Source organism: Cavia porcellus, unplaced genomic scaffold (assembly GCF_034190915.1).
Source record: "Cavia porcellus strain 051 isolate PalLab524CR breed Dunkin Hartley unplaced genomic scaffold, mCavPor4.1 scaffold_9, whole genome shotgun sequence".
NCBI lineage: Eukaryota > Metazoa > Chordata > Mammalia > Rodentia > Caviidae > Cavia > Cavia porcellus.
Window position 1 is genome coordinate 9,505,635 of NW_026947492.1, and position 14,210 is coordinate 9,519,844.

At 40.4% G+C, this 14,210-nt stretch overlaps 1 protein-coding gene across 2 annotated transcripts in view; it reads left to right on the top strand.

Moving 5' to 3' along the window:
• Rnf214 (ring finger protein 214) overlaps positions 1-14,210 on the top strand; it is a 47,781-nt gene that overhangs the window by 24,845 nt on the left and 8,726 nt on the right. For both annotated transcript variants that reach the window (XM_063255821.1, XM_063255822.1), the window contains exons 7-14: positions 10,888-10,984; positions 11,140-11,228; positions 12,275-12,365; positions 12,543-12,641; positions 12,780-13,156; positions 13,289-13,421; positions 13,637-13,741; positions 14,019-14,114. In XM_063255821.1, coding sequence (XP_063111891.1) covers positions 10,888-10,984; positions 11,140-11,228; positions 12,275-12,365; positions 12,543-12,641; positions 12,780-13,156; positions 13,289-13,421; positions 13,637-13,741; positions 14,019-14,114 — 1,087 coding nt within the window. The remainder of the gene's footprint in view (positions 1-10,887; positions 10,985-11,139; positions 11,229-12,274; positions 12,366-12,542; positions 12,642-12,779; positions 13,157-13,288; positions 13,422-13,636; positions 13,742-14,018; positions 14,115-14,210) is intronic.

The window sequence follows — 14,210 nt, forward strand, 5'->3', positions numbered from 1 at the left end:
AATTTTAGATCAGTACATTCTTTTATTTCTCTTAAGTAAATTCCAAAGATAATTTGTTGCATTATAGGATAAATATTTGTCTTTTGTTTTTTTTGATACCAGGGATCAAACTCATGACTGCACTCTTGCAAGGCAGGTGCCTGTGCCACTGAGCTAAATCCCCGGCCCCTTATTTGTCTTGTTGAGACATAGTCTCTCTATGCAGTTCAGGCTGGCCTTGGGATCCCTTTGTAGTCCAGGCTGGCCTCAAACTCACAACAATTCTCCTGACTCAGCCTCCTGAGAGGGAGGGGTTACAGGTATGCATCACCATGCCCAGTTTTGTTTTGTTTTGTTTTTGAAACAGAATCTCGGTCTGTAATTCACAGTAGCCTTGAACTCACTGTGTAGCTTAGGTTGGCCCCAGACTTGTGGCACTGGTCCTGCCTTAGCCTCACAAGTGCTGAGATTATAGGTGTGCGACACAACACCTGACCCAAGGTGTTATGCTGTCAAAGGACTTCCAAAGTAGATACACCACATTATGCTTTACCAGTAATGTATAAATTCTGGTTGCTTCACATCCTTGTCATTCAAATGGTTGCATAGTGGGTTTGTTTTGTTTTTTTGTGGGTACTGGGAATTGGTCTTAGGACCTCATGCTTGCCAGGAAGGAACTGCACCAGTAAATTATATACCTGGCCCTGCATAGTGGTTTTTATTGTGATTTTAATTTGCATTTCCCTAATAAAGATATTGTCAATTTTTCTGTGTACTTAATAGTCATTTGTGTATCTTTCTTTCTGAAGTGTGCAAAGTTTTGACTCCCTCTTTTGGGGGGAGTTTGGCTTTTTATTACTGGGTAGAAGTTCTGTGTATTTTGTGACTATAAGTTTTTTGCCAGTTATGTGTTCTACTGTAAAGATTTTCTCTCACTGTCATTTTGGGGGTGTCTTTGCATTGACTACATTCCAAGCCCTATTATTTATTTACTCCTGTTTTTTAAATTTTTTATCTTTTATTTTGAGACAGGGTCTTGCTATGTCACAAAATGTTCCTGGCTGGCTTGATTTTCAGGTCCTCCTTCCTTGGTCTACCACCATGCACTGCTGCCCGTTCATTTTTTAATACATGTTTTAATGAACAGTTTTCCTTTTAGTGATAATTTATCAAATTTTCTTTTATTGTTTTCTTTGACCCAAGATGCCTTTGCTTACTTTGAAGTAACAAAGATATTCTGCTTTCTCATTGGATCCTTTAATTTTTTGTTGCTATTTATTTGTACTTTTTGGTTTTTTGAGAGAGGGTCTTGCTGTGTTAGTACAAGCTGGCTTTGAACCTGCAGTGATGGCCTCCTGGCTCAGCGTCTCTACTGCTGGGATTAGAGGTGTGTGCCACCATATCCAGCACAGATCATTTAATTTTAACTTTTCATATTTATGTCTTTGATCCATCTCAAGTTAATTTTTGTGTAGGGTGAAAAGTAACTCATTTTTTCCCATATGGATATGCATTTGTTCAGCACTGTTAGAAAGTCTTTCATTGTATTACTTGACACGTTGGCCAAGAACCAAATGACAAGATGAATCATGTGTATAGTGGATCTGTTTCTGAATATAACTCTATTGCATTGGTATATTTGCCTATCTTTATGTTAGATTATTCTATAGTGATTATTATAGCTTTGTAGTAAATCATGAAGTCAGAAAATTGCAAGATTTTTCTACTTTTTTCCAGATTGCTTTGTACAATGTAGGTCCTTTTAGTTTTGTATTTTTAGAATCAGCTTGTCAGTTTCAAAAGAAACAAAACTAAGGGAATATAGTTGCCTTAGATCTGTCAACTTGGAGAAAATGGATTTCTTTTTTTTGGACCGGGGGTTGAACTCATGACCTCACGCTTTCCAGGTTGACGCATATGCCGCTGAGCTAAATCCCCGGCGAAAATGGATTTCTTAGCAATATTGAATTTTCTATTTCACAAATATGGTCTTTATGTTTATGTAGGTCTTTATCTCATCAACATTTTATAATTATACAAGTCTTGCTCATCTTTCTTTTATTTGTGATGGTGTCTTGCTATGTTGCCCAGGCTGATTATGAACTGGTATCAAGTGAACCTCCCCTCTTGCCTCCCAACTAATGGGATTACATAAAGTACACTACCATACCCATCTCCCCCCCCCCCATCAACATTTAAAATGGTTTTACTTTCTTGTCCACGGTGATAAAGTAGTTTTATTTTGCATACTGTCAGCTGAACAATATTTTTTTTTTATCGGTACCAGGGATCGAACTCACGACTGCCTGCTTGCAAGGCAGGTGCTTATGCCGCTGAGCTAAATCCCCAGCCCAACAATATGTATTTTTATCTATGGTACTTCAATGTAATAACAAAGCTGTATTTGCCCAATACATTGAGTGTTTGGCAAGCTCTTTGACATTTATTTCTTTAATTAATTTAATTAATTAATTAACTTTTTGACATAGTCTAGTTCAGGCTGGCCTTGAACTCGCTATTTAACCCAAGCACTGTGTAGCCCAGGCTGGCCTCAAACTCACATGATCCTTTTGCCTCAGTCTCCTGAGTACTAGAATTGCAGGTGTGTACTACCACCCCTGGCTTTCTTAACAGTCTAACACTACATAACTGAAAATTTAGAACTAGCTCACAAGTTTGTTTTTGCATTTAGTTTTATTACTCTGCATGTAACAATTTTAGACTGTATGTTTCTTAACTAGTTTTAATTCATTCATGATGGGGCTATGATTTGTATGTCTCCCTGCCATGCAACTCTGAATCACTGGTGGTAGCATGCATAACTGTCCCATTGGATGGCATGGGAGTCTCACTGGCTGACACAAGCCACCCAATGGGACAGTCATGTGTGTACCACCAGTTGTACAGCTGCTTAATGGGGCAGTCTTGCATATACTGCTGGTGATTCAAGACAGCAGGAACATGTTAATGCTTACTATTAAATCTTTCATATAGTTTCTTCCCCTATTCTTGACTTATTTTTGTGTTCTCTTTAGTTTTCGCAGCAAATCCAGCAAATTTTTCAGAGAAGATTCTTTGTTGGTATGCTTTCTTAATCCCTTGGTATCTAAGAATGTCTTCCAATTGCCATCATATAGAAATAATGAGTTAGCATATGATTCTGGTTTAAATTACTTTCCCTTAAAGTTCTTTTGGTGTTGTTCCATTGTCTTCTGGCATTTAGAATTGTAAGAGAAAAAAATCTGAGAGGTTTGCTTGACTTTTAAACCTGTATGGGTAACCTGCTTTCTCTGTCTCGGCATAGTTCTTGTAATGTTTTTATCTTTGAAATTTCAAAAAAATCACTAGATTAGGTGTTCTTTCTTTTCATTAAGTTTTTAATGGTACCCCTTGAACCATTTTCATTTGTAAGCCTCCTTTTTTCTTTGACTCTGGAAAGTTTTCTTCAGTTAGTTTCTTAATTATTGTTTAAGCCTTATTTGCTTTGTTCTTGGTTTCAAGGATTCCTGTAGTAAATAGACTGTAGCTTTTGGACCAGCCTTGTAAATCTCTTACTTACTCTTCTTTTCATATCTTGACTTCTTTGCCTTTTTCTCAGCATTTGAGAATTTCTTTGGTGTTTTGTATTTACTTTAGTAATTTTATTTTGTGAGAAATTGCGCCTACATGTTTGCAGTAACTCTTTGGAGTTGAAGAAGTCTTTCACTTGCTCTAACACTCATCTACCTTACCTGTCTCTAATGCCTTCTGCTTTAAGATACTTCATATGTTGCTAACTGTTCTGTGGAGATGAATATATCCAGCTCAAGAAGAGGTATTTTTCTTTTTTGATTACTTAACTATTCCTTTCTTCTAAACTGCAATAATAGTCTTTTCAATAGCTCTCTTTTTGGCACTGAGGTCTAAAATTTAAATGCATCTTCCTAAACTGGCCATCCTTCTTTAAATTTATTTCTCAGTATTTTCTGTTCTTTGATGAAATAATGAAATTAAAAATGTTTTAATTTTCCAGTTCTTTACTGTTGATATGTAAAAATACAACTTTTTTTAATTTTAAAGAGAATAAAACAAAGCCAGACAAAACAGAATAAAGCTAATCACAACAATGAAAGTGATACAGGACTTCTAAACAATACAATAGATAGTTACCGTAACGTCTCTTGTTTTCTCCAAAATAGCTGTCCATACCATCAGGCATAATGACACCTAACAGAATAAAACCTATCAAAACAAAAGACTGAATTAAACAGAATAAAACCAAACAAAATAAAACAATAAAGCCAATCAAAACAAAATAGTTGAAAGTAATACAGGATTTCAAAACAGGATAAAAGGACATTAACAGTGGCTACCATAATGCCTCTTGTTATCATCAGAATTACTGCCCATACCATCAGACATAATAAAATCAAACAGAACAGAACAGAATCAAACCAATCAAAACTGAACATTGAATAAAACAAAACAAATGAGACCAAAGAAAATCCAGAATAATGTTGGATTTCAAAAGCAAAATAGAAAGAAACCCCCACAGTTGTTACATTGCATATTGTTATCCTCTTAATAGATTCCCAGATTATCAGCCTTAGGCCTGATTTTGCTTAGCATCTCAGGTAAGCACAAGGTTGTGAGTTCGATTCCTGGTGCAAGAAAAAACAAAACACACTTTGCATATATGTTAGTCTTATATTTGCTACTTTGCCAAATTATGTATTGGTTATTTTATAGATTCTGTAAGATTTATGTGTATATTGTTTTATTTTTTCTTTTAAATGCCCAAATCCTTTTTTTTTTTAAGAGCAGAATATATTTATTGAGAGAAAGAAAGCTTTTGTCTGAAGAGAGACAGAAGGTGTCCAGAGCAGGTTACCTTTTATTTCTTACAAATGTTGCATTGTCTGGGACCTCCAGTACAATGCTGAATGGAAGTGATAAAGTAGACATCCTGGCTTGTGTCTGCTCTTAGAGGGAAAGGGATAACTCTTACAGGGGTTTTGCTTGCTTGTTTTTTTTGAAACAGGATCTCATTATGTTGCTGGTCTCAGACTTGTTATGTAGCCAAGCTGGTTTTGAACTCCTGATCCTACTGACTCAGCTTCCTGAGTGGTTGGATTATGTGAGCTATAGGGTTTTTGTATACTCATCAAATTGTGGAACTTTCTAATTTTCCGAAAGTTCTTAACATGGAAGGACACTTGACTTTATCTGATCCTTTCTCTGAATCTATTACAAGTATCAAAGATTTTGTTGTTGTTGTTTTTTGTACCGGGGATCGAACTCATGACCTCCTGCTTGCCAGGGCAGGCACTCACGCTGCTAAGCTAAATCGCTGGCCCTTGTCAAATGGTTTTTAATAGGGTGACTTACATGGATTTATATTTGGATATTGGACTAGCCTTTCTCAATATGAGTAAGATCCAGTATGGATAAGGTAAGGTATATTGCTGTTTTTCTATATGATACTGAATTCAGCTAACATTTTGTTAATGATTTTTGTTTATCATAGAACATTGTTCTGTATTTTTTGTATTTTAAAAAAATTTGTCCTGTCATTTGTGTAAGGAGTGATATAAAAATCACTATGCTATGGTATTTTCTTTTCTTTTTCCTCTTAATTCTGCCATTTTAAAATTGTGTTGTTAGATACATATTCATTTATGATTTTTATTGTAGGAGAAGGAAAATGGTTTTACTCTTACCTTTGTAGATTCTTTGGCTGGACTATTAATTAAATTGACATAAGACATTGACATGACCTAAAAAACCCTTTTAGGTCAAGGCCAGCCTGAACTATATAGTGAGACCAAAAAGCAAAGCAAAACAGAACAAACCATTTTAGGTCTAGATAAGCCTATGGGTCTGACAAAACACATGATACTCAACGGGCCAGCTGATTGAAGCCTTTGCTGGCAGAGAGGAGTTTTGAAAGGGTCAGGGGAAGAAGTACATGATGATGTTTTATGTAGTACAAGTCTTAGGGATTGGGGTGGTAGCACACACCTGTAACCCTGGCTGTTCAGGTGGTGGAGGCAAGAGGGTCACAAGTTTGAGGCCAGCATGGGCAAGCTAAGGAGACCCTGTCTCAAAAATAAAATATGAAAAGACAAGCAAAAAATAAACTGTGAAAAGGGCTGGAGATGTACACTGGTGGTAGAATGCTTGCCCAGCACCTGCAAGGGCCTGGCCTAACCCTCAGTACTGCAACAAAACAAAACCAACCCTCTCAGGAGTAAAGTTATCTCGAATACTTCTTTTGAAGTATTCTCTTCTTTGTGGAGATATTGTTATTAATGAAAATTTCCTGTACAAAAGAGATTTTTTTTTCAGAGCTATTCTTGTGTCTACAGTTTCTCAAAATAACCATCACAATAGTAGGGGATGGCTCAGAGGCTGGACTTGGAGGTGCATGTCTATACTCCCAGCACTTGGGAGGCTGCAGCGTGGGGATTGCTGTGAGTTTGAGGCCAGCTTGGGCCACAAAATGAGTTCAAGGCCAGCCTGAACTGCATAAGTGAAACTCTGTCTCAAAGTCCAGAAAGAAAAAAAGAGGTGGGGGAAACAGTTCAGTGGTAGAGGACTTGTTTAGCATGTGCAAGGCCCTGGGTTCAAAACCCCACCACCACCACCACCACCACCACCACCACAAAAATGACCAAAAATCCCAGCTTGAAATAATTACTGTGCAGAGAAATATGGTTAGAGGTGGCATAGTGGTGGCGTATTCTGGTTTCTGTGCTGGTCACTCTTCTGTATCCCCAGCCCAGATGGTCGTACTGAATTTGGCTTTGTATACTCAGTGTTTGCTGAGCGACCTCCCGCGCTTCCTAGCTTGTGCTCTTTGGCTTTTGCACATGCTGTTTGTTGCCTAGAATTTCCTTTTCTCCTTCCTTCAGTTGACAGAGTACTGGATTATGAGTGTCTTGGGGACAGGAACTGGGCATATTTATATTCCAGATTTTAGGGTACCTAGAACTTAGGCTACTCAGTAGATGCTGCATTAAATTGGATCAAGGAGGAATTCATGCCAGTTTAATTTTTTCTGCTTCAGTCGGAGCTCATTCAGAAATATATACTATGAGTGCTGCAGCCAACCTCAATATAATTCTCTCTCCACAGAGTTATTTTTGAAGTATTTTCTTTGGCCTTGCCTAGTGTGCCTGTACTGTGGGCTGAGGCTTCCTTCAGTAGCTCTCAGTCCTGTCTCCCACAGCTGAAAGCACTGCATGGGATGCTTACCATCTGCTTCTGTGTCAGTGTCACCCTGGTTTCTACCACTCCTCTGGTGCAAAAAGTTCATTATCTTCAGTTTCTCTGAAGGAAGATGTACTAATATCCACATGATTACTAACCTTGATGAAGGTCTTCCTGTATGCTAGAGACTGTTGTTGCTGTTCCTTGGAGCTAGATTCTTTTTTTTTTTTGGTGTCTTTCTCGTTTTTATCGGTACCAGGGATCGAACTCACGATTCCTGCTTGCAAGGCAGGCGCTTATGCTGCTGAGCTAAATCCCCTGCCCTTTGTTTTTCTTTTGAAGATTAGACCCAGAGCCTTCACATTGAGCTACATCCTTAGCTCAAGGATGAATTTTACGGACAGGGCTCAGACTTCAGATCTTCCTGCCCTAGCTTCCCAAATTGCTGGAATTACAAACCTGTGCTGCTCTGCCTGTCGAAGAGTTAGACTCTTTTACCACGGTCCCCTCCCTTTTTTTTCCTTCTGTGCTGGGGCTTGAACTTAGGGCCTTGCATGTGTTAGGCAAGTGCGTCACCACTGATCTAGAACCCTAGCTGCTCCTCGTTTTTTACTTTAGTAAAAAATAACATGAGGCAAAGAAAGACTGATTTGTCAAAGGTTGTATAGAGTAATAGGGCCAGGATTTGAATTTTGAGTAGTTTGGTTCCACATTGCTCTTAGCTAATTTAGCTTCCTTTCACATCTGAATACATCACTTTGGTCATTAACCTGTTAATGACACGTACACAGATACTCATTATTATATTATTTATAATTGTGAAATTGAAAATAATTTAAGCGAATACCTAAATAATAATGGTATAGCTATATAGTAGTCATTACGTTTTTTGAAGAGTAGTTAATGATACAGAAAAATACAGTATGTTGAACTACAGGCTGTGTATATGCTACATATATATATATCATGAATATGAAAGTATTTAAAAAGACTAGAAACAGATATATTAGTGATTCTTTATGAGTAGCATGAATATGAGAAATTGAATTTAAAAAAACCACTTTAATAAAAGATAGTATTTGAGCCAGATGTGGTGGTGCATGCCTGTAATCCCAGCACTTGGGAGGCTGAGGCAGGAGGATCATTGCATGTTTGAGACCAGCCTGGGCTGCAAAGTGAGTTGAATGCCAGTGTGAACTGCATAGTAAGAGCCTGTCTCAGAAAGACAAAAAAATTTTTTTTGTTGGCTAGTTCCAACTAGGTACCATATTAAATTCTTACCTGTATTTTCTCAATTAATTACTCAATCCTGTGATGTGATTCTACTTATGTTTCACATGAAGGAACTGGCCTGGGATGATTAAGTAACTTGTATAGGGTTATACAACCAATATGTGGAAAAGTTGGGAACTCTGTATTAGACTTTGTTTTATTTTCTAAACTTTCTGTAATTTGTATGGCTTACGTGATCAAAAATAAAGTTCATTTAAAAAGCTGCGCAAACCTATGGAGATCTACAATAAATCAGAATTTCTGTCATAGTGTGATAGAATTTATTCACTTGGCCCACTGATTCCCTAAAGTAACTATGTGAAATAACAGATACATGGGACCTGAAAGAAATTAGACTCCATGCGTGTGTGTGTGTGTGTGTGTGTGTGTGTGTGTGTGTGTGTATGTGTCTGTTTTACTGGCAGTTAATCCCAGAGCCTTGCCTAGTACTAGACAGCCCTACTTGGTCCTGAGCTATAGCCAGGCCATTTTCATTGTTATTGTGAGATTGAGTCTCACGAATTGCCTGGCCTGATCCTGAGTTCAAGATCCCCCACCTCAGCCTCCTAAATAGTTGGGTTACAGGTTTGTGCAGCTATGCCTGGTTTAGACCAAAAATTTTAAAAGTTAAATGAACTCAGTGGATTTATTTTGCTAAGGATTTCTCTTTTTTTTTGAGGCAGGATCTTGCTGTGTAGTTCAGGCTGGCCTTGAATTCACTGCAGTCCAGGCTGCCCTTGAATTCCTGGTGAGCCTCCTGCCTCAGCTTCCCAAGGGTTGGGGTTAGGCATGTATGCCACCACATGCAGCTAAGGATTTTTTGAAAGTGTCTACTACCAGGAAGTTGTTTTTTTTTTTTTTTTAACTGATGCACTGTAACTACAGTAGCATATCTTAATGAGGTAAAAGTCTGATGCTTATGTTATAGGACAGTTAGCATGTAAGGCCGAGTATTTTCCTAACTGTTTAAGAATTTCTTAACTATTTAGTTGTGGGAGCTAGTAGTAGTTCCTTTTGTCTTCTTGGATATGAGTGAGGTAAATATGGCTAACAGTCCAGAGAAATAAGATTTTCTATGTGTGAATATGTAGAATTCTCTATTGCCATAAGATTTTACTTTTTTTCATTATTTGAAACAGGGTCTCAGCTGGGGGTGGTGGCTCATGCCTGTAATCCCAGCACTCAGGAGGCTGAGGCAGGAGGATCGTTGCGAGTTCGAGACCAGCCTGGGCTACAAAGTGAGCTCAAGGCCAGCCTGAACTGCACAGCAAGACCCTGTCTCAAAAAGACAAGAAAAAAAAAAAGAAGAAAATACCTACTCATATCACCGGGTGTGAGTAGGGTGCACACCCGTACCCCCACCCATACCCATATCTGTGAGAGCAGGGGTGTGTGGAGAATTGGGTCAAAACAGAGTATGTGAGGAGAAGTAGCCCCAGAGACTTCTGTTAAGCAAATTGTTCCCTTTTCACAAGTGTTTAAAGGTTACTAAAAGGGGCTGGGGATTTAGCTCAGTGGCATAAGCGCCTGCCTTGCAAGCAGGCAGTTGTGAGTTCGATCCCCAGTACCGATAAAAAGACAAATAAATAAATAAATAAAGGTTACTAAACATGGAAAGGGAATACAATTGTCTCACTAAAGAGAAATCAGGACTTTTGAGATACAATAATCACTTCTTTGCGCTGTAAAGCTTGCTATAATCAAGTGTAATATAAGGAAAATCTTTTGCTGGCCCTGTTCCAGAGTGGCCTCTCCAGTCTGGAGTAGGGGGATCAGCTGTCCCAATTTATCACAGAAAACCCCATATCCTGAGACCTAGTCCTGGGCACACTGGAACAGGTGTCATCTTTATCCTGAGTGTGAAGATTGTACTGTAAGAAAGGGAATTGAGGGCAGGGAGTGCGTAAAAAAGGAGTAAACAAAAACGGGAAATCTGAGGTAGAAAGAGAATGTATTTAACTTTTGCAGAATGCTTACTCTAGCCAAAAAGTGTGGAAATCAGTAAGGCAGTATATTTTACTTGATGCTGCACTAGAGATAAATATTAAGTTGACCACTATTGGAGTGTGTATTTTGCAGTACTCATACTAAAAGACAAAGGTGGGGAGAGAAAGAAATGCCACAGGGCTTTGAACCCTGCTGAACATAGAACATTTTACCTCACAGAGCGTTTTGGTTCTAAGAGGCACTCTTTTTGCCTGCTCTAGGTAACTACATTAGAAAGAGGGGAAGTGGGTATTCTTCCTTTGAAATACAGGGCCTTCATGGAGTTGCAGGCCACATTATGATACGTTATCATGTCTGAGTGGATTCTGAGAGAGAGGCATACCTGGCAGGTGAATTTGGAGTTTTCCTTTTGCCTTGGTGTTTTTCAGCAGGCGTATCTCTCCTGCCTTAGTCTCGTTCTTGGTTTTTAAAAATTATTATTATTTTTTAATCTTACAGGGAAGTATGGGAAATGGAACTGGATAGACTCAAGAATCAGGATGGTGAAATAAATCGGAACATTATGGAAGAGACAGAGCGAGCCTGGAAGGCAGAGGTGAGAAGAGTGATCCCCCAAAGCTTTAGCTCAGGGCTCCTCGATGGGGCGTACTCTGTGTGGTGTCAGAAGAGCCATGGCGTTGGTTTTAACTACCCAGAGATGGCTTTGTGTGTGGGAATTGGTGAGGATGTGTGTGTGTGCCGTTCCCGCAGATCCTGTCACTGGAGAGCCGCAAGGAGCTGCTGGTGTTGAAACTAGAAGAAGCAGAGAAGGAAGCAGAGCTGCACCTTACTTACCTCAAGTAAGTCCCTTGCCATTGCGAGACGCAGTGACATGTGCCTGTGTACCGTTCTCCACGACGAGTGCAAGTACTGTGTCACAAACACATACAGCCAGGGATTTAGCTCAGTGGCATAAGCGCCTGCCTGGCAAGTGCAAGGTCGTGAGTTCAGTCCCTGGTACCGCAAAAAAAAAAAAAGATACAACAAACATGCACAAAAACAACTAAAAAAATTAAAAAGGGACAGGAAGTATAGCTCAATGTAAAGGCCTTGGGTTCAATCCCAAGTTAAAAAAAAAATTTAGGCCAGGTGTGGTGGTGCACACTGATAATCCCACCACTGCTCAGGAGGCTGAGGCAAGAGGATCACCACATTTGAGACCTTTCCAGGTTATATAGTTCAAGGCCAGTCTGATATACTGAGACAGATAGAGTGAGACCTTGTCTGAAAATAAATAAGTACTGCCCCAGTGGCTGTGTGTTTTGGGTTTTTGAAACACTAGACCAGCACATCTTGTACTTACTCTGACTTCGTAGGAATTTTAAGACTATGTTTGTGCAGTACTCATTGCTCAGGGATTTTTTTTCTGGATTGTAAGGCTTCTTTGCTCTTACCTCTTCCCTTCTGTAGTTTTATAGTTTTGTACTTACATTTTTTCCATTTCAATAAATGGCAAAGTTTAACAAAGGCCTTTGGTGAGGGCCAGGGGTTTGGCTCAGTGGCAATAAGTGCCTGCTTGGCAAGTGTGAGGTCGTGAGTTCGATCCCTGGTACCAAAAAAAAAAAAAAAAAAAGGCCTTTGGAGATCTGTTGTCTAATATGATCATCTTTCCTCATTTTGTCTTGGAATTTGGAGGGCCCCTGTGACATTTTTCAGACAGGCAAAAACGCTGTCATTCTCAGACACCTGGCTTAAAATATGAGAGAGTCAAAGTGAGGCAAGTGACAGATTGTTGAGCTTCCCCACATCTGTTCACGACCCATTGCTGACTACCGTTTTGCTATCACAGAGAGTTAGGAGTTGAGCTTTCTTTAATTTCTGTAAATTCTCATTGGTTTCTTGAAAGGTCAACTCCTCCAACATTGGAGACAGTTCGTTCCAAACAGGAGTGGGAGACGAGGCTGAATGGAGTTCGGATAATGAAAAAGAATGTCCGGGTAACCTTGGTTCCATCATTCGTTGTGCTTAGCACTTGTGACAGGAGGGAGGTAACCTTTGTGTTTGCTCTTAAGGCTGTCCCACTGCTCTGTCTTCTGAGAACAGCTGATCTGCTTTCTCCAGAGGCTCACTTAACTAGCAGTAAAGGGTTATCCTATTGTTTTCCTGTTTTTCAGGACCAGTTTAATAGTCATATCCAGCTAGTGAGGAATGGGGCCAAGCTGAGCAGCCTTCCTCAAATCCCTACCCCCACTTTGCCGCCACCCCCCTCAGAGGTGAGAGTGCATCCGTCCTGTGCTGTGACATAGTTTGAATCTTGGCTTGTCCTTTTTATGAGGAGATGCTCGTGAATGACCTTCAGTTTCTAAATTGTCTTCCTTTCTCTCTCGTCCTTTACTGCTTACCCTCTGCAGACAGACTTCATGCTCCAAGTGTTTCAGCCCAGTCCCTCTCTGGCTCCTCGGATGCCCTTCTCCATTGGGCAGGTCACGATGCCCATGGTTATGCCCAGTGCAGATCCCCGTTCCTTGTCGTTCCCGATCCTGAACCCTGCCCTTTCGCAGTCCAGCCAGCCCTCCCCGCCCCTGCCTGGCTCCCATGGGAGAAATAGCCCTGGCTTGGGTTCCCTTGTTGGCCCCCATAGTCCACACATGTCCCCTGCCACCTCCATCCCGCCTCCCCCAGGCTTGGGTGGTGTTAAGGCTTCTACTGAAACTCCCCGGCCCCAACCAGTAGACAAACTGGAGAAGATCCTGGAGAAGCTGCTGACTCGGTTCCCACAGTGCAATAAGTAGGTATCTCTCAGGGTTCATTAAAACAGCTTTCTCAGAGCAATGCTAATGGTTGGAAATAGGGAAGGTTTCATGGTGTTCCCCAAGGTTATAGCACAGAATCTCTCTTCCTCACCACTGTTCTGTCTTAGAGCCCAGATGACCAACATTCTTCAGCAAATCAAGATAGCGCGTACCACCATGGCAGGCCTGACCATGGAGGAGCTGATCCAGCTGGTAGCCGCACGCCTGGCGGAGCATGAGCGAGTGGCAGCAAGCACTCAGGTAGAAGAGTGGAAAGAAAGGGTTTGGCTTGCTGAGGGGGCGAAGAGAGGCAGACTTTAGGGAAATGGGGGGGAAGCAGACAAATTGTAACCAGAGGTAGCCAGACCACTTTTTTTTTTTTTTTTTGCTTTGCTATACTGGGAAGTTAATGATTTCTTTTTTGTTAAATGCTATTACATTCTTTTTCCTTCCTCTGAAATTTTTCCTGCCCACAGCCACTTGGTCGGATCCGGGCCTTGTATCCTGCTCCACTGGCCCAAATCAGTACCCCAATGTTCTTGCCTTCTGCCCAAGTTTCATATCCTGGAAGGTCTTCACATGTGAGGTTCTTTTTGTCTTAATGTTGGTAGTTAGGGAAATTGAGGATGTGGAGGGAGTGGGTTTCTAGGTGCCATGAGTGAATAAACCTTCATTCTGTCCTTTGGGTTGTTTGCAGCCTTACTGGGAAGATGCATGTACTTTATACAAGAATCTGTCTTTGGGCTTTTATTTCTTCTGGTATAAAGTTGTACTACGTGGAAATAACAGAAGAGTGGCGGGCATTAGGGGTGAGGGGACCCAGAGGTTCCTTACCATGTGCCCTTGTCTGTTCTGCAGGCTCCAGCCACTTGTAAGCTGTGTCTTATGTGCCAGAAACTTGTCCAACCCAGTGAGCTACACCCAATGGCGTGCTCGCATGTGTTGCACAAAGAGGTGGGTCCTACATACCTTCATCACTCTCTGCTACGCTTTGATGGCAGAGTTAATTTTTCTTGCATATTTTATGGGTTGATGCTCATCATTAATGTC